We start from the raw sequence: 19149 nt of genomic DNA on the forward strand, positions 1-19149 counted from the left end.
TGAGCTTTTCTTATCTCAGAGCGGATATCTTTACTGCATCTTTAAACGCTAATCAATGTACTTGATCAAATCTGGTTTATTATTAAACTGCCATTGTTGAGAACAAAAGCACATCATAAAAATAATTATAATACATTTACAATGACATGGACCTCTAATGGTTATAAGACATTACAATTTCATATATTATAGTCACTATACACTGACATGAACAACAGTATTATGAGATGAAGCGTACAAATCCCCAAAATGCGTATTTATAATTAAATATGAGCTTATATATAGATGAAAATTGTTTTTTACAAAAGCAAAAAAATCAGACAAAATATTTTGCTTGCTCTTGACTTTCAGTTCGATGTGCATGAAGCCACAGCAAAGACATCTGGGTAAACATCTGTTTTCTGGGTCATTATTGTTTATGGATGTTGTGTAGGACTGTGGATGTCGTTAATGGTTTTATCTTCGGTGACTTGATTATAAAACAATAAAATAGATACATATAAACTCTGCTTTGTGTATATACATACAAACATCAGTATCATTTATCTCTCAGTGCAAATCACATGTAAACTCGAGTGCGTATCAATGCTTATTTTTTCACGCAGAGATGATCGTGATCACATCTACTGTCCGTATTATTCCCAGTAAGTTCTTCCTTCACATTTCAATGTGAAGGAATTGTGTTTCTGTCCCAGTGCTGAATGATCTGTGTGCTGATTGGCTGAGCTAGTCAAGCGTTTTAGCTGTGATTGGCTGAACGGAGCGGTCCGTCTCGTCGGGCTCGATCTGTATTTTGTCTGAGATGGAGTAGAGATCTGCGGCGTGTTTCTCCTCTGTTTTGCAGCAGCGGTTCTTGATGAGTTTGTACAGAGCCACGGCCGGGATGACCAGCGCTGGAACGCCCGACAGGATGAAGATGATGACGTAAATCCAGTCCGGGTAGGAGCGCGTCGCTAGCGTAGGGAAGTTCTCCTGTCAATGTTAATCAGGCAACAGCATGTGTTATTATTTATTACTCATATTTATTTATTATTCATATTTACTTATGTATTACTCATTTATTTGTTTATTACTCATGTATTCATTGTTCATATTTACTTTTTACAACACAAGTTTATTTTGTACTCTTTTATTTTTTACTCATTTATTAGGGATGCACCGATATGAACATTTTGGCCGATACCGATAACCGATAATTCTTTGTTTGAAAGCCGATATATTGGCCAATAAATCTAAATCTAAATTTGTAAAATTATTGAGAGCCTGATTACAAACACAAGTCTCAACATTAAAAGCCATGTACTGTACTTCAACATAAATCAAACATACACAGTACAGTAGCCTAGTTTCAACCAGTGCAAGCTTTAAAATAAATTTTACACTCCTATGGCCAACTTTTTTTTTTTATCAAAAAAACTATATATATAATATATTATATTATTATATTATATAAATATTTATTTTTTATTTTATATACAGGTGCTGGTCATATAATTAGAATATCATCAAAAAGTTCATTTTTTTATTATAAATTATTTTTAAAAATGAAACTTTCATATATTCTAGATTCCCTACATGTAAAGTAAAACATTTCAAAAGTTTTTTTTTAAATTTTGATGATTAGAGCGTACAGCTCATGAAAGTCCAAAATCCAGTATTTCAAAATATTAGAATATTTCCTAAGATCAATCAAAAAATGGATTTGCAAAACAGAAAAGTTAAAGTTCTTTAAAGTATGTTCTTTTGTGCACTCAATACTTGATCGGCAGGACATATTACAGCAAATGACTTGCTCCTAGCACAAATTACTGCATCAGTGAAGTGTGGCATGGAAGTGATCAGCCTGTGGCACTGCTGAGGCACTATTGAGCCTTCAGATCATCTGTATATTGTTGGATCGACTGTTTCTCATTTTTCTCTTGAAAATATCCCATAGATTCAGGTCAGGCATATTGGCTGGCCAATAAAGCACAGTAATATCATGGTCAGCAAACCACTTGGAAGTGGTTTTTGCACTGTGGGCAGGTGCTAAAGTCCTGCTGGAAAAGGAAATCAGCATCTCCATAAAGCTTGTCAGCAGATAGAAGCATAAAGTGCTCCAAAATCTCCTGGAAGATGGCTGCATTGACTTTGCACTTGATAAAACACAATGGACCAACACCAGCAGACGTCACGGCCCCCCCAAATCATTATTGACTTCAGAAACTTCACACTAGACTTCAAGCAGCTTGGATTCTGTGCCTCTCCAGTCTTCCTTCATACTCTGGGACCATGATTTCAACATGAAATGCAAAATTTACTTTTATCTGAAAAGAGGACTTTCGACCACTGTTCACTGTCCAGTTCTTTTTCTCCTTAGCCCAGGTAAGATGCTTCTGACGTTGTCTCTGGTTCAGAAGTGGCTTGGTAGTCCTTTTCCTGAAGATGTCTGAGTGTGGTGACTCTTGATGCGCTGACTCCGGCTTCATTCTACTCAATGTGACGCTCTCCCAAGTGTTTGAATCGGCTTTACTTGACAGTATTGTCAAGCTTGCGGTCATCCCTGTTGCTTGTGCACCTTTGCCTACCCAATTTCTTCCTTCCAGTCAACTTTGCATTTAATATGCTTTGATACATCACTCTGTAAACAGCCACCCCATTCAGTAATGACCTTCTGTGACTTACTCTCTTTGTGGAGGGTGTCAATGATTGTCTCCTGGACCATTGCCAAGTCAGCAGTCTTCCCCATTAGTGTGGTTTCAAAGAACAAGAGATACCCGTAATTTATACTGTAGGGATTGTCATTTAATGAAACTCAAATGTAAATATTCTAATATTTTGAGATACTGGATTTTGGACTTTCATTAGCTGTACGCTCTAATCAACAAATTTAAAAAAAAAAAACTTTTGAAATGTTTTACTTTACATGTAGGGAATCTAGAATATATGAAAGTTTCATTTTTTTAAAATAATTTACAATAAAAAAAATGAACTTTTTCACGATATTCTAATTATATGACCAGCACCTGTATAGTCTGCAAATAAATAAAATGACTTATTTATTATAATTAATTTACTCATACATACATGATCATGTATTTATTATTCATATGAATTTATGAATTACTCATATTTATCACTAATTTATTTAATTTATCATAATTTATTCCTCATGTATTTATTATTCATTATTTATTACTTATGAATTACTCACTTATTTATCACTAATTTATTTACACATTCTATTAATTAATTAATTATTTATATGTATTACTCATATTTATCACATTTTTGTATTACCCATTTATTACTCTTGTTTGTTTATTTATTTATTTATAACCAATTTAACTATACTCATGTATTTATTATAGATATTTATTACATTTAAATATTACTCTTATTTATTACTCATTTATTTACACATTTTATTATTTATTCATATGTATAACTCATATTTATCACATATTTGTTACTTTTTATTTATTTGTTTGACTATTTATTAGGGATATTTTTACTGCTCATATTTATTTATTTATTTGTTTTTTACTCATGTATTTATTATTCATATTTATTTATTACACTTATTTATAAATTATATTACTCATTACTAATTTATTTATTTATTTATTATTAGGTTTCTCATTTATTCATCACATTTATGTATTATTTATAATTATTTATTTCCAATTGAATTATTTATTTATTACTCTTATTTATGTTTTATGCATATTTATTTATCAGGCACAGTACACATTTTGTGATGTAAATGTGCCAGATTTTCATCAGCTGTCACTGGGTCACAGTGATTTAATGTGTTTTTAGAAAGAAAGCAAACCTAAAAGTAATGCATTTCTTTCTTTCTTAAAATAGACAACACTATTGGAGATTCTCCAGAAATTAGTAACACAAACTGATATTTTTGATCCCGTGCACATCTATTTCTTTTTGTTTGACCATAGTCATGAAATGGTTGCCATGATAACCAAGACATCCCCTTATTTTCAGGAACATGTGACTGAATACGGTGTGGTGTGGGCGGCACGTACAGACTCTGGGTCCCAGGCGATGTAGGTCAGCTCTTTGCTCACAGTCGTGACGAAGTAGAACAGGAAGATGACCAGCACTATGAGAGGACTGATCACCCTCCAGGTGGCCTGCCAGAAGAAGTTGGGCTTGTGACCGATCATGAACTTGATGTCATCGTTGAACCTGTGTACAGAGAACAGGTCAGTCTCACCATATCAACTCTGTTTAATAAACATATTAAATAATTCAAATATGTTTTTATTTATATATTGATTATAATAAAAACATTACACATATATTGAAATATTTAATAAACATGCAAATATTTTATATTTTAATATTTAAATGTATTTATAAATTTATTTTTATAGATAACTACTGTTATTTTGTAACTGAATGTAGTTTTTAGAGTTTTTTTTTTTTTTTTTTTTTTAGGCGAGAATGTAGTTGTTTAGACCTCAATTATATATGCGATTTATATGTAAACATATAGCGCCTATCTGAAAATTTGTTTAGACGCGTTCGGAGATGTGAGCTCCAGGCCGTCAGCGACCGTTCAGAGCTCGAGTACCCGCAGAGAACAGCTTCATCTCGGCCAGTCCTTCAGGAATCTGCTGCTGGCTCTTATGTAGATAGTGTTTAAACATGAGGTATAATTCGTTCTGGATATATCAGTCGGGCAAGATTTGGTCTTATTAATATATTACTTGTTCCAGAGCTAAGCGATTTGGCTTAAGGGCTATATTAAGTTACATAACTTTATATTTACATTGAAATTAAATCCTGTACTAACTAAAGCGCTGCTTTTGTGCGTTTGACTGAACTGTTTGCTTATGTTTATTTCCTATTTTACTTCTTATACTGTTATAATGGCTATTGTTGTTCATTTAAATATTGTTCAATAAATAATATTTTATATAAATAACATGCCATTTATTTTGGTATTGAGAAAGAGTCCGTTAGTTATTTCGACTTCAGTGAAAGTTACATTAATCCGCCATTAGATGGCAGCAAAGACTGTCTTTATGAGTGCGTCAGTCAGTCGCAAAGACTTTTATATTGAAATGGACTGAAACAAGGAAACAAGGACATTGTTTTTACTTTAAACAACATCTTACGAGACTCAACTGACAAATGCATTGACTAGCGCTGTCATGGGAAATCCTCTTAAATGTTAAAGGACAAAGATATCGCTTTCCTCAGCGGACATTCAAACTGATTTTGTGATTATGAATATAAGATTGACCTGAAGAATATCAGCTAGATGCAGGTAATACACTCGCTCATAATGCTCTACATATTATAATGAGTTTCAATGAAGCGACTCAATGTTCCTTCGTTACTAGTTCTAAAGTGACGTTTTAGAATTAGTAACGGATCTTGGGCTCAACTGTTAAACTGTCAACTTGAGATTTGAATCCGTGGCGGAAGTAAGTAGTTCCTCACTTTTAAAGACAATCCATTGTTGTTCTTATTTATTTACTCACTCATGCCGTCAAACTGTTGTATAAACGCTATATCACACTCGTAGCCGTGCGATATGGCTCTATATCAGCACGCTGTGATTACCTACAGCCTAATCACGAATCACATTGTGAACTCATTTTTAAAAAGAAACATTTTTCCATGCATCCTTGCCGTAGACCCACCTGTCAATCCCATAAATGTAAGATACAGCCATCATCTCACAGAAGGCAATGATCAGTAAAGGAATGGATCCGGCGAAGCTGTCGAACAGAGCCAGCCAATATTCACCAGAACCCTGAGCGAAGATGATCGCAAAACCAAAAGAGACGGAACACACCAGACCTGAAACAATAAAAACAAGGAGAAGATGAATCAATTCCCCATGAACAAAATCAAGCCCCACCCTACATTTGTTCTTGTTTGCGAAGCATTTCACTCAGATATACGGCACAATAGAGAAGAAAAGACTAGCACAGCTATTTCATGCTGACTTTATTCTGTGCAAATGTACCTGTATAGACCTCCTTCGGCCACGTCTTGGGGAGGATGTTGAGGTCCTGGAGTGGCGCGACCACACCTTCAACACTGCCGAACATGGTGGACAGTCCCAGACAGAAGAGCATGATGAAGAACAGCACTGACCAGAGAGGAGCGATGGGCATCTTGGTGATGGCCTCAGTGAACACGATGAAGGCCAGACCGGTTCCCTCAACGCCCTGCAACAAATAATAGGATGCGGTCAGCTACTCGCTATTTGACCCTCATTTAGATTAGATCCTGAAGAGCCTTTCAGAGAAACGCTGGAGTCGTGTAGACAGACCTGACTGAGGAACGTCTGCATGTCGCAGGTCTTGAGCTGGAGCTCCTGAAAGACTGCTGGTGACGTGCTGTTGAGATGCTGCAGAGCACTGTCATAGTTGCTCTCTGTGATGTTTCCCTCCGGCAGCTCAAACGCGTTCAGTAGCGTCAGGATGTTACTGCGAACAACAAAAAAAAAAAACTGTGAGTTTGAGCTAATTATCTTTGCAAAATGGGAAAACAATAAAAATATAAAATTACATATTTTAATATATTAATTTACTTGTTTATTTTTAATATGTATTTAATATCTATTTTTAAAAATAATATATATATTATATATATATATTCATGTATATGATTTATTATAATTGATTATAATGTGTATTTTAAAATACATTAAATATACCAAATAATATATTAAAATATCAAATATATTGTAATCTATTTAATATGCTTATTAACATGCATATTGTATATATGTATTTAACATGAATTTTATATGCATTTTATATATATATATATATATATATATATATATATATATATATATATATAATATATATATATATATATATATATATATAAACAAAATAATGTATTAAAATAATTCATATATTTAGTAAATATATACTTATTTAAATTTGTTTCAGATATATTTTTTAATATATTAAGTATATATTATTAAATAAAATATCAAATATATTGTAATCTATTTAATGTTTATTAAATATAGATATATGTATTGCTTTAACATGAATTTTATATATGTATTAAATATATTTATTTAATATATATAATATAATAATAATAATAATAATAAATAATTCATATATTTATATATGCTTTATATATACTTGTTTAAAATATATATGTATATATAATATAATAATATTAAATAATATAACAACATATGTATTAATATAATTAATATATTTATTAAATGTGTTATTTAAATATATCTTTTTTATATTTATTTTTAAATATATTGTTAAATTAAAATATCAAATATGTTGTAATCTGTTCAATATATTTTTAAATATATATATATATATATATATATATATATATATATATATTACATTTTATAATAGGAAATAAATCATTTAAATTAAATTTAAAAATAAATATATGGACTATTTTTAACTGTGGTCACTGTAAACTGTTGTTCATAGGAGCTTTTCTTCTTTTGTTTCACAGAGATAAACAATAGTGTACAAATTTGAAATGAAATGAGAGTGAGAAAATAATGACAATTATTATTTTTTGGTGAACTATTCTTTTAAATATCATTAAAGTCAGTTTCAGATCTGTTCCTGCTGTCATTATCACGGACTATGAATATTTACCCGTTGAGGCAGTCGTCAAACCTCTCAGTCGCCCTGAAGCCGATGATGGAGTAAATGACGATGGCAGCGTAAATCGACGTGAAGCCATTTATTATAGAGATGATGACGGCGTCCTGCTCACAGTTATTACTGCAGAGATAGAGGGGAACATGTTTTGCTTATATTAAAATGATCGTCCCTGCGACATCATTATATTGACACAAACTCACTGCTTTACTTTGCAGCTGTCAAGCATAAAGAGCTGAGACTCACTGCACAGAGTTGTAGCTGGAGAATGAGATCAGTCCTCCAAACGCCAGAGAGAAGGAGTAAAACACCTGCGCTCCTGCGTCCAGCCACGTCGCCGGATTCAGCAGCTCGTCCAGCTGAACGAGACACGGTCAGTGAGGAAACACATCATTCACTACACTTACATTTTCTGCTGTTCACACATGCATCAAAACACATTCATGAGCAGTTTTACACTGCAAAAAATTATGTTCTTAAGAGTTGTCCTCCTGTTTTACCGCTATTGAGTTTTGAAAAATTAGCTGAAAGCCCGTCTTTAATTTCAGCTAAACAGCTGGACAGAGAAGGTGGAAGAAAAGGAACACGAGGGCTTTGAAGACAGATGAAAATTGATACCATATTTTCTAAAAAACATAGCCAAGAGGACGCAAGTAAATGATGAATAGAAGAGGGCCCAAGACCGAACCCTGGGGAACACCAGTGGTGACTTTAGATGATTTTGATTGGAAATGTTTAAGTTGAACGAACTGAGTTCGACAAGAGAGTTAATTTAAGAGTTGGGGGAACAAGGCCAGAAACAAGTGAGGAATTTACCATTTTAGTATCTAAATAAGACAAATATGGTAGACAGGCTTTAGCTAAGTCAGTTGGTAAAGAGTCGAGCTGACAGGTGGTATTATTTGGATTTCCAGATATGACAAAGTATCTCCTCAACAGTTGATAGAGTGAAAGTAGAAAGGACAGAATGTGGAGGCACAGGAGAAACTAGATAGAAGGAATCACAACCTGAATTATTTACAAGTGAACTGAACTGAATGTAGTCGGGTCAAACTCACATCTGGAGTGAAGAGGAACTTGATTCCGCTCACAGAGCCTTTGAGCGTCAGTCCTCTGATCAGGAAGATGGTCAGGACCAGGTATGGCAGAGTGGAGGTGATGTACACGGCCTGAGGAGATAGAGACGCCACATTCAATATCTGAAACCTGACCAAAACCTGTCTGGAAATAAGATCTGTTTATGACCTTACTCCGATAAAAGAAAATGGGTTACCGCGTTTACCTGACCACGTTCAGTGTCGGCTTTTAAGCATAATCGGCTTAAGAACGTGCATGTAAACGCACTCAGTGTTTGAGTGAAAAAACTTCAAAACACTTAAACTTAAAAACACTGAAGTTCAGATCAATGAGGCCTACGATCAATCAGATCCAAAAAGAAGCACAAAAGCTGTGCTAACTGAAAGAAAACATTGATGAAAATGCACGTTCTTAAGCCGATTATGCTTAATCAGCCGACAACGAACGTGGTCATGTAAACGCGGTAACCTGTTTTCTTTTATCGGAGTAAGATCATAAACGGCTTAAGAATAAACCGGTCGGAACAGGTATTTTTTTTTGCCTCTTACCCTGATTTCGCGCGGCATGTAAACGCATTAACCTGCTTTCTGTTGGCTTATTGAAGCGCACACATGTGATACGTGACAGAAATGCATCCTTAGTGCAGATTTAAATTCATACAGACAGAGTGAGCGTTTTGCAGGAAAGGAAAAAAGAAATATCGCAAACGCAGACTCTTTCAAGACCCAGAAAATTGTAAAAATGTGTTCTCATCTCTCGTGCAACAGAAGTAGAAGTGGTTCGGTCAAAACGCTGCATCTGTAACTGCATGAGAGAATAATATATGAGCCGTAAGTTTCCCGCTGACATGTTGTAAGCTTTATCAGTCAGATACGAAAATTATTATTTTTTGACATCCCTACAGGGAAATAACCCGATTTATTAATAAAATCATGTAAACGCTGTTTACTTGCGTTGTCAGTTTACTGGTTTGCATGTAAATGGGGAAAACTGGTTATTTCAATAAGCTGATATTTGTGAGTTATCAGCTTACTGGTGTGTGTGTAAACGAGAGCATAACGAGAGATTTATAAGCAGTTTTTTTTTATAGGTGGTTATTCTTGACCCATAACACCACAAGTGTAACAAGGTGGAGAAAAAAAGTTTGTTTTAGTCCAATGCAAATAACATTAATTAGCATTTTCTACAGGTTAAAATAACCTGAACACAAACCATATTTCTCCCAAAATCTTTGCCTATACTTTAATGTAAAAAAAAAAAAAAAATGTACTCATAGAATTTGTCATTAAAATTATTTGAAATTATTTTACTAAGTTTCATGCGTTAATAAAAATACATTTTTGCTTTTAATGAAAAATGCTTTTTTTGAAAATGCAATTTTTCTAAACAATACTAATGATTTTGGTTGTAAATGTATCATGAAAATAATCTCGCAATGCAAAAAATCTTAACGGTTTTAAACAGATTTCTCTTTCTTTATGCAAATTGTAACTTCATATTCATTTTCTTTAGATTTTGGCATCAAATACAACCGGGAAGTTTCCCTTCCTGTTCTTACAGTTGCATCCTGCAATTTACCAGAAAAGTGTCTGTTATCAATGATGCCATTACAGCTATTAGTCGCGTTTGGGATCTTTACAGCAGCCCGATGAAAATTGATACCATATTTTCTAAAATATATAGTCAAGAGGACACAAGTAAATAATGAATAGAAGAGGGCCCAAGACCGAACCCTGAGGAACACCAGTGGTGAGTTTTGATGATTTTGATTGGAAATGTTTAAGTTCAACCAGAGGGTTCATTTAAGACTTGGGGAAACAAGGCCAGAAACAAGTGAGGAATTAACCATTTTAGTAGCTAAAGAATAAAAATATGGTAGACAGGCTTTCACTAAGTGAGTTGGTAAAGGGTCAAGCTGACAGGTGGTAGATTTGGATTTCCAGATATGACGGTTTTAAGAAGATTTCTCTTTCTTTATGCAATTGTAACTTCATATTCATTTTCTTTAGATTTTGCATCAAATATAACCGGGAAGTTTCCCTTCCTGTTCTTACAGTTGCATCCTGCAATTTACCAGAAAAGTGTCTGTTATCAGTGATGCCATTACAGCTATCAGTCTCCTTTGGGATCTTTACAGCAGCCCGAATCTCGCTGCCCTTTGTGCTCTTTATATAATAGTGTAAAACATGTGCAGCCATTGTATCAGTTTCCTCCCATTATCAGTTTTATGAGTATTTTTTTTTAGCATTGGTCAAAACTACCAGTCTGTTTCTAACTATACTGTCAGTGCGCTAGCTAATGCTTAACCAGAACAACCACACCCAGATATCCGGCCTTGGATTAACCTCAGGTTATCTCATTTCATGTGTCACACTGGTCATGTGTTACTCAGGGTTAGTAATTGATTTTGTGTTGGCAGGTTTCTAGATTTGTCATCGTAAACCCTGGGTTAATGTTCGCATACATTTACGAGGTTATTATTATGTTGCTACGTCGGCCCTCTAATAAATAACTGCATTTTCATGACTCCAGTTCACACACTTGACGTCATTGATTGACATTGTACATTACAGTGTGTTTGAGGGTTTGACACCAACAATTCCCATTCAAATTAGTTCATATTAGTTCATATATTCATATTAGTTTTGTGTGATGCGTTAATTACTTATTTTATTTATTAAACAGTTCACCAAAAATCACACTCAAAAATAATAATAATAATAATAATAAAAAAACAGTAAACCTCTAACATTAATACTTCTCACACATTGCAAAAAAGTAAACATGAGAACATATTATTTTAAAAATTATATTTAACAACTCTTTTTTTTTTAAAAAAAAATTTGTTTTTTAAAATGTTAATTATTAGAAACAGTATGTTAAATATTTTTTTATTACATTTTTATAAAGTTTTTTTTGTGCTTTAAGTTAAAACCGTAGATGTTTCTTGTAACGGCAAGATCATGGATTCGATTCTCAGCAAAGTTCATGCATAAATCTATAAAAAGTTTGTCTTCCGTGCAGTGTATATTTCGTTGAAAAAAAAGTGTCAAATGCATGAAAGTAAATTCCCTCAGAGTAGTTGAGAAATTTGTATAACAAAATACATCATTTTTTTTAATTATTTTGGGTATGTGCCAACTACCTTTAACCATAAAATATGAATAAATCTTAATTGACATACAAAGTCATAATTATGGTATAAAAGTTGAAATTATGACATAAAAAGTCATAATTATGACAAAAAGTCAAGATTATGACATGCTAAGTCAAAACTGACATTCAAATTCATATTTGAAGTCAAAATTATGACAGTCGAAATTATGTAAAAAGTCAATTACATACAAAGTCATAATTCTGACATTCAAAGTCAAATTTATGACAATCAAAATAACAATTGACATCATAATTTGAAATTATGGCATAATTATTACATACTAAGTCATAATTCTGACATTCAAAGTCAAAGACATTCAGCACCATAATTATGACATACTAAGTCGAAATTATAAGATAAAAGTCAAAATACTGATAAAGATAAATACTGATTGTTGATAATAAAACACAAGGAAAATATTTCCCAGAACTCTTTTTTTTTATATAATGAAAGTCAATGGGGTCCAAAACACCATTGAACCCCACTGACTTCCACTCTACAGACAGTCCTGCAGGTTTAGAGCAGTAAATGATGACAGAAGGCTGAAGTGTAAGTGTGATGGACACGAGCGCTCTACCTTCCCGGTGGTCTCGATGCCTCTCAGACAGCAGACCCAGAGCAGCGTCCAGGCGCAGAACAGACACAAGACGATCCACCACTGCAGACCGCCAGTGTCGCCGATCACTGGCGTCGTGTTGAGCGTCTCTCTGTACCAGAAATAGTCCACTGGAGAGCTGCGCGCGCATTCAGACACGAACCCTGTTCACAGACACACGCGAGTCATTAGCACAGCTGGATCTGTGTGACTAAAGAGCCACACGAGTGACGTCACAGTGGATTGACATGAATCCTGACGCTCCGTACCTGTCTTGTTCTCATTGATGGGACACTGACTCCAGGGTAGAGGGTCCTGAAAGGAGTTGAAGAAGTACCACATGACCCAGGCGATGATGGTGTTGTAGTACATCCCCACCATGAAGGACACCAGCATGGAGGCGATACCTGAGGGTGAGAATCACCTTTAAGTCTTGTTCACACCAAGAACCATCACTATATCAGCGTCCACCTCAATGCATGATGTCCTTCTGTTAATTATAATCGTGCGCTGCAGTTTTGTCGTCTGCCTCTTTAAATACTCCAGATCTTTAAAGCTAATTGGTTGTCAAAGTTTACAGCTGGTAAAATCGCTCTGAAAGTGATTCCAACGATATCGTTCCTCTGTGTCGTTATCGTTCTGGAATGGTATGCAAATTACTTCATGTTTAATGAATGCATCATTTGCATATTTAAACATAACTTGTAACATGAAACAGTTGTGATTAATCAACTGGTGAAACAGTGAGATCTGTTAGTTAACCTGTAGTGTCCCGCAATAACACTCACCGACTCCGACTAGATACGGGTTGATGGATCTCCAGACGCCGACGCTGCCCTTCCTCAGTCTCTGTCCGATGGCAAACTCCAAGTGCAGGAGTGGAATTCCCTCCAGAACCAGAAGGATCAGGAACGGGATCATAAACGCTCCTGGAAAAGTGTGAGATCATTTATTTTCAGCAACACAAACTCCTGTTTAATCATTTTATGGCACACAATTATTATTAAAACAGCATTTTAAATAGTTTTATAGCAATTTTAAAGAGTTACATTTTATGGTGCTCTTGGGGTTCTATATAAAACTGAAGGGTTTTTGACTCCATTTTAAAGAACCCTTTATGCCAGAAAGGTTCTATATAAGGAGAAATGAGAAGTTTGTAAACAAACCTTGATGTTTGCTTGGGAAGCCTATAGCCTGAAGGTTTGAAGTGTGAAATAATTTAGATATAGTGCGACAGAAAGAGTTTAAAAAGCTTGATGGTTTTAAGTCTGAAGCAATTTTAAAAATTTAAAGGATTTAAATTTGAAGTAATTTTAAGTTTGGATCAGTTTTAATAAGGTTTTAAGTCTCAGAAAAATTCAGACAATCTCGGTGCTTGCTAGAATACTCAGAGTGGTTAATGAAATTAACTAAGATTAATAAATTCTAATATGTTATTGTAAAATGTTACCAAATTTTCCTTCACTTTAAAATGTTTGGTAACACTATGAAAAGGTCCCATTGGTTAATGTGAGTTAATGCATTAACTAACATGAACTAACAACTGGAACCTTATTGTAAAGTGTTAGTATATAGTGTAAATGAATGCGTAGTATTTTGCTGTGTCATACTGCAGCAGCTGTTTTGGAAACAAAGTGAAGTAAGCAAACATCGGAGTCTTTATCTGAGCCTTTGACTCTTATCAGGCCAACGCTTCGAAAGTCCACATGACGATAACCTGATGTGAAGGTGAAATGAATATGTCATGATGAATATGTTTTTGTGGAAAATAAGATTGATTGTGCTTTCATAGCTCATATGTTTCTCCTTAAGATCATCGGGAGAAATAAGGCTAGACGAATGAGTCAATAGCTGTCCTACAGAGATATAAAATGAATGTGGATAAGCTCAGATCATTTGATGAGAAATGTTTGCGTTCATATGGACATCTATATAACTTTTGATTTTAGACTTTGGTTTTTAAGTAAATCTGAGCACAGTTTGAGACATAGTCTTCCCTTAAATTATGTTGTGGGTCAATTTGACCTGCATCGATTGTTGAGCTGATGTTTTTTCTTGAAGTTTTGTGAAGTTTTCTCATTTAGGGTCATGAACATACATGCAAAGTTTCGACACTCTGACGTGTCGTGGAATGTGCATACGATTATAATGTTTGTGGGTCAGTTTGACCTGCGTATTTCATGGTTAAAGTCAGCTGCGCAGAAGTATTTTGTTATGTCAGTTTCTCAACTACCCTCTAAACATATTTACATTTATGCAATTGGGGGAACTTTATCTGGCTGGATCATCTTAAACAGCTTTACTAATTAAAATATAATAGAATCAGTGTCTCTTGATTTATATATTGTACTCACTCTACAAAAGCCACTTGTAAAGTAATTATTTATCTATATTAAACTATCAAACGGACACATGGAGATGCGTTCGCTGCATTTCTGAATGGAAACTTCCATCCAGTTTTTATAGCGTAATCAATCTGGCGTTCGTAAGCAGTGAAAGCATCCGTTGCTCTCCTGAAGCTGAATTAATGTTTAACTATAATCGTTTTAAGTGGCTGCTTTCAGTCCATTACGAGCTTTTGGGTTTTATGAGGCGCGTTTATGGTGGTCTTTCTGTGGATGTATCATATGCGTAAGAAAACACACAGAATTACATCATTCGATCTTTAAAAAACAAATAAACATGATGTTTATGGGTTGTATTATTTTATTATTCCCAGAAACACTTTTCGACGAATTGCTTTTAAATACACTGGTATATTTTTTAAAAATTGCATGCCATTTTTTTTTCTCTAAATCAACTATTTTAATGCACCGCTCCTTTAAAACAATCATAAACATGTCTTAATGTCATTATATCACATGCAAAATATCATGCAAAATGTCTTTGATGGTAAATTAAGAAGCACAAACACACTTTACACAACCTCTGTTGGCTTTGAAATGCTGACAGATGTCGTGTTGAGCATGAAGTCTGTCTGTGTTTGTGGTTAGTTAGTGGATGATGCTGCTCGTGAACTTAATACGTGCACTAAAAATCACTGATTCAAACACGTCAGAAAAGAGACTTTAGTGCACTCAAGAAATATTTAAGATTTATGTATTTGAATTGCCTATAAAGCATCCATCCGTTTGAATTACACAGTTTTAACATAAACTAATAAACTTAATGTGATGCACATTTGTACAGGTTTCTGAAATTGTACGAATAAACTGAATTTGTTTTAAATACACAAGAACCAGGTTTATATATTTATCATCAATAAATCAAATTTTTGTTTCATTCAAATACATTTTAACCACTGAATACATGTAATTGTTTTCACAATGAACACATTTATAATGATTCTAAGCAATTTGAATACATGCATTTTAAAAATATGATTATTTGAATACAATCAAATAGATGCAGATAGTTAATAATAAACTATACAATGATTTTTTTTAGCTTTTTCTGAGCTTGACTGACAAATTTGCATCACATTACGTTTGTTAGTTTTTGTTAAAACTGTGTGATACAAATGGATGGAAGTTTTATATGCAATTAAAGTTCTTCCATCTTAAATGCAGGTCTAAAGATCCTGCAGACACAGACGCTCGATCTGATGTTCAGATGTTTGTTGGTGTCTTATTTTGTCAGTCTCACCTCCTCCGTGGCTCTGGCAGAGGTAGGGGAACCTCCAGACGTTGCCCAGCCCCACACAGAAGCCCACACAGGTCAGCATGTACTGGGCTTTGTTGTCCCACTGCGGCCGCTCTCCAGCCTCCTCCGCCTCCAGCTTCTCCAGCTCGGCATGAGAGGGGATCCGCTCATCCAGACCCGGGTTGGGAAGCTTCAGCTTCAGCTTCATTCCTGCTGTGTTTGGTCTCAGAGATGGAAGAGAAGAGAAGAGATGGAGTGATGGCAGGAGATGTCCATAAATACTGGCTACGACATTCACATGGTGACCTTTAGCACTCACATCCCCTCCCACACACACGCACACACACACACACACACACACACACACACTCTCATATGGCATTTTGACAGGTTAGACGAGAGGTGTAGGATCAAGGTTTGTCAGGTTGGAAAGGGCAGATATCCTAGTAGATGTCATAATTAATCATTCTAGTATCTGTGCTTTCTTGCATTTTGGAAGACAAAAAATGTTTTGCAAAAAAAAAAAAAAAAAACTTTTATTCATCAAGGACGCATTAAATTGATCAAAAGTGACAGTAAAGACATTTATAATGTTACAAAAGATTCTATTTCAAATAAATGCTGAAAATTCAGCTTTGATCACAGGAATAAATTACAGTTTACAATATATTCACATAGAAAACAGCTGATTTAAACTGTAATAATGTTTCACAATTTTCACTGTATTTTTGATCAAATTGATGCAACCTTGGTGAGCAGAAGAGACCCTAAACTTTAGAAAAGTAGTGTATATATTGTAATATTCTTTTTTTTAAAGTTTGTGTACTTATGGAGGATTGAATTTGCTAAATTAAATTTCTGCAAATTTTAATATTTTATTATAGATTTTTATTTTTCATTTTCTAAATTTGTTTTCGTTTTTACCGATTATGAAAGTAATTTATTATTCAATTATTTTACTAATACATAGAAAAATGTTAATTGCAGTTAAATAGGCATGAAAATAAAGTCACAAAAAAAATGAACACTTAATTTTCTGTATGCAAAATTTATATTTTTTCTTTATTTTGAATTTGGGGTTCAAAATATTTATTCATATTCATAAAATTTGACCTTTTTAAGATTCATTTTGGCACCTTAGTTGTGTTTTAATACTAAACAGTGATTAAGATGCAGTTATATAATGACTGACGGTTTATTCCAAGGACATTAGTGCAGGAATGAGTGAAGAGAAACTGCTCTGTCAGCAGGACAGTGATATTTACCTGATAGCGATTGAACTGATGGTTTAACAAGGGTGGGTTTACAGGTCAAGAGTGTCCTATCTTACAGATATGGCCTATAGCATCATAAATCCATACCCGTTCCATTAAGTCCAACACAGTTTATAATAAATGACAAACACCTTGTTGAGTGTAAATGTTATGCGAGGTCACGCTTTGATTTGAGGCGAAAGGAATCATTGATGGTGTTTGAGCAGCTCAGCTGTGAAGATCGAGACATTTTCAAGCAACTTATTGACTCGTCTGAACCGCTTGCATAAGATGCAAGATGCTGTTTTCATGTTTTTCGCATTAAGAGTTTCATCTGGTCAATCATTTGTGATTAACACTACATAAATTGTGTTGTAATCATTTTACTAAGTAGAGAACGTGTCGCGTTTAAATCATGGAATAAGTGAGGCATAACATACAGTGAATCAGCATAAACTCTGACGTGAAGCGCTGAGGTCTTTTATAACACACTGAAGAGGTTCGTTTTATGATGATCAGCAACTGATTGCACATTATCATGTTTGATAATGCTATTACTTACTTGATTTGAAAACATTTTATTGCGTGAGCAGACAGAGAGTTTTTTTTTTTTTACTGTGTCCATAAAGGAGCAGCTTCTTTCATCTTTCCATATATTCTGTGATTTTAACTCTATTTTTCTCTACAGTGATTTTAACTAATGTTCCCATTCAGTCAGTCATGTTCGATGTTACATCAGACTGACGTCATGGGGTCTCGTCTGGGAGCCCAATCACCTCCAAGTGGTAACAAAACGAGCCAATGAACACTGGCCAGTGAGATTTGCATGCCGAGTCACACGTACCCGGACATACGGGAATAAATAGGACCGATCCTCACTTCGTTCATAATGTGCTTCAGAGCCGAGCGGTTGTGAAAGCGATCGCTCATTCCAAATACCTTCAACAAAGAGAAGAGTTTCTGAGCAAAAGAGAAAACAGCAATTTTAACCGCTCCCCTGGAGAGCGTTTTCTTTCTGTTCCAGCGGTACCCACATTCTCAATAAAAGAGCAGTTTCCAAAACCTCTGGGCCAAACTGGGCCTGTGCTGACAGTGAGAGATGCTCTGCTTCCTCACTCTCGACCACACTCCTCCTCACTCCTCCCTGCCCAGTCCCTCAGGGACCCACAGAGCCGGGTCAGTGCACCACACTAACCGCCTTTACTCAGGGATGCTGTGCTTCCCGGGTTGGACCCCAGCGCTCCTCGCTGCTACTGTTGTGGTAAATTCTATGTTCCTTCAGTTCTGGTCTGAAAGAAAACTCTGAGTCAAATTTTCAAGTCCCAGGAGTTTAACTTTATTGACAAGCAACAAAGTGAGATGCCAGCTCCACATCTGGATCTCTCTAGCCAGGGCACAGTAAGATCCACCCCTACAGTTCTTTTCCATGATCTCATTTACAGGTGCTCTTCTCCCTTTCTCTTCCTGGAGTCTCCCACGTACTCCAACATTGTCACTACAGTCACTTCTCCAATTAAACTGCAGGTGCTGCTTATGCAAGAGATAATTATCTTTGTGTAAGGGTGGCCGACTGCCAACTAATCTACATCATTTGACTTAATCTCTTGTGGTGGAATTCTGCCAATTGATGTTCAACCCTCAATGAAACATTGTATCAAAAACAATCAACACTCCCGGAGGCAAGAAACCTTCACATGACACCCTTAATAATGATCAGTTTCTCTAAAACTGTGAGAACAGATCTGACATCATTAGCATTGCTATGATGGTTTTCTGTCAGAAAATGCACAACACATGTGA

The 19149-nt window shown here is 34.9% G+C and overlaps 1 protein-coding gene and 1 long non-coding RNA gene across 2 annotated transcripts; one reads left to right on the plus strand and one right to left on the minus strand.

Annotated features, from left to right (window-relative positions):
* Nucleotides 1-58: 58 nt before the first annotated feature.
* Nucleotides 59-16907, minus strand: LOC127501556 (sodium-dependent neutral amino acid transporter B(0)AT1-like). The gene is made up of 12 exons (XM_051873585.1): nucleotides 16100-16907; nucleotides 13243-13383; nucleotides 12724-12861; nucleotides 12437-12618; nucleotides 8684-8794; nucleotides 7872-7984; nucleotides 7620-7748; nucleotides 6293-6449; nucleotides 5984-6188; nucleotides 5655-5814; nucleotides 4026-4188; nucleotides 59-972 (listed from the first exon to the last, which is right to left on the minus strand). The coding sequence occupies exons 1-12, from the start codon at nucleotides 16476-16478 to the stop codon at nucleotides 727-729; spliced, it is 2124 nt and encodes a 707-aa protein (XP_051729545.1). The 5' UTR covers nucleotides 16479-16907; the 3' UTR covers nucleotides 59-726.
* Nucleotides 4058-8676, plus strand: LOC127501558 (uncharacterized). Its single transcript, XR_007926634.1, has 3 exons — nucleotides 4058-4205; nucleotides 7844-7998; nucleotides 8174-8676. It is a non-coding gene; the product is annotated as an uncharacterized LOC127501558 (long non-coding RNA).
* Nucleotides 16908-19149: the final 2242 nt, after the last annotated feature.

The sequence above is a fragment of the Ctenopharyngodon idella genome, chromosome 19, assembly GCF_019924925.1.
Source record: "Ctenopharyngodon idella isolate HZGC_01 chromosome 19, HZGC01, whole genome shotgun sequence".
In the NCBI taxonomy this organism is placed as follows: domain Eukaryota; kingdom Metazoa; phylum Chordata; class Actinopteri; order Cypriniformes; family Xenocyprididae; genus Ctenopharyngodon; species Ctenopharyngodon idella.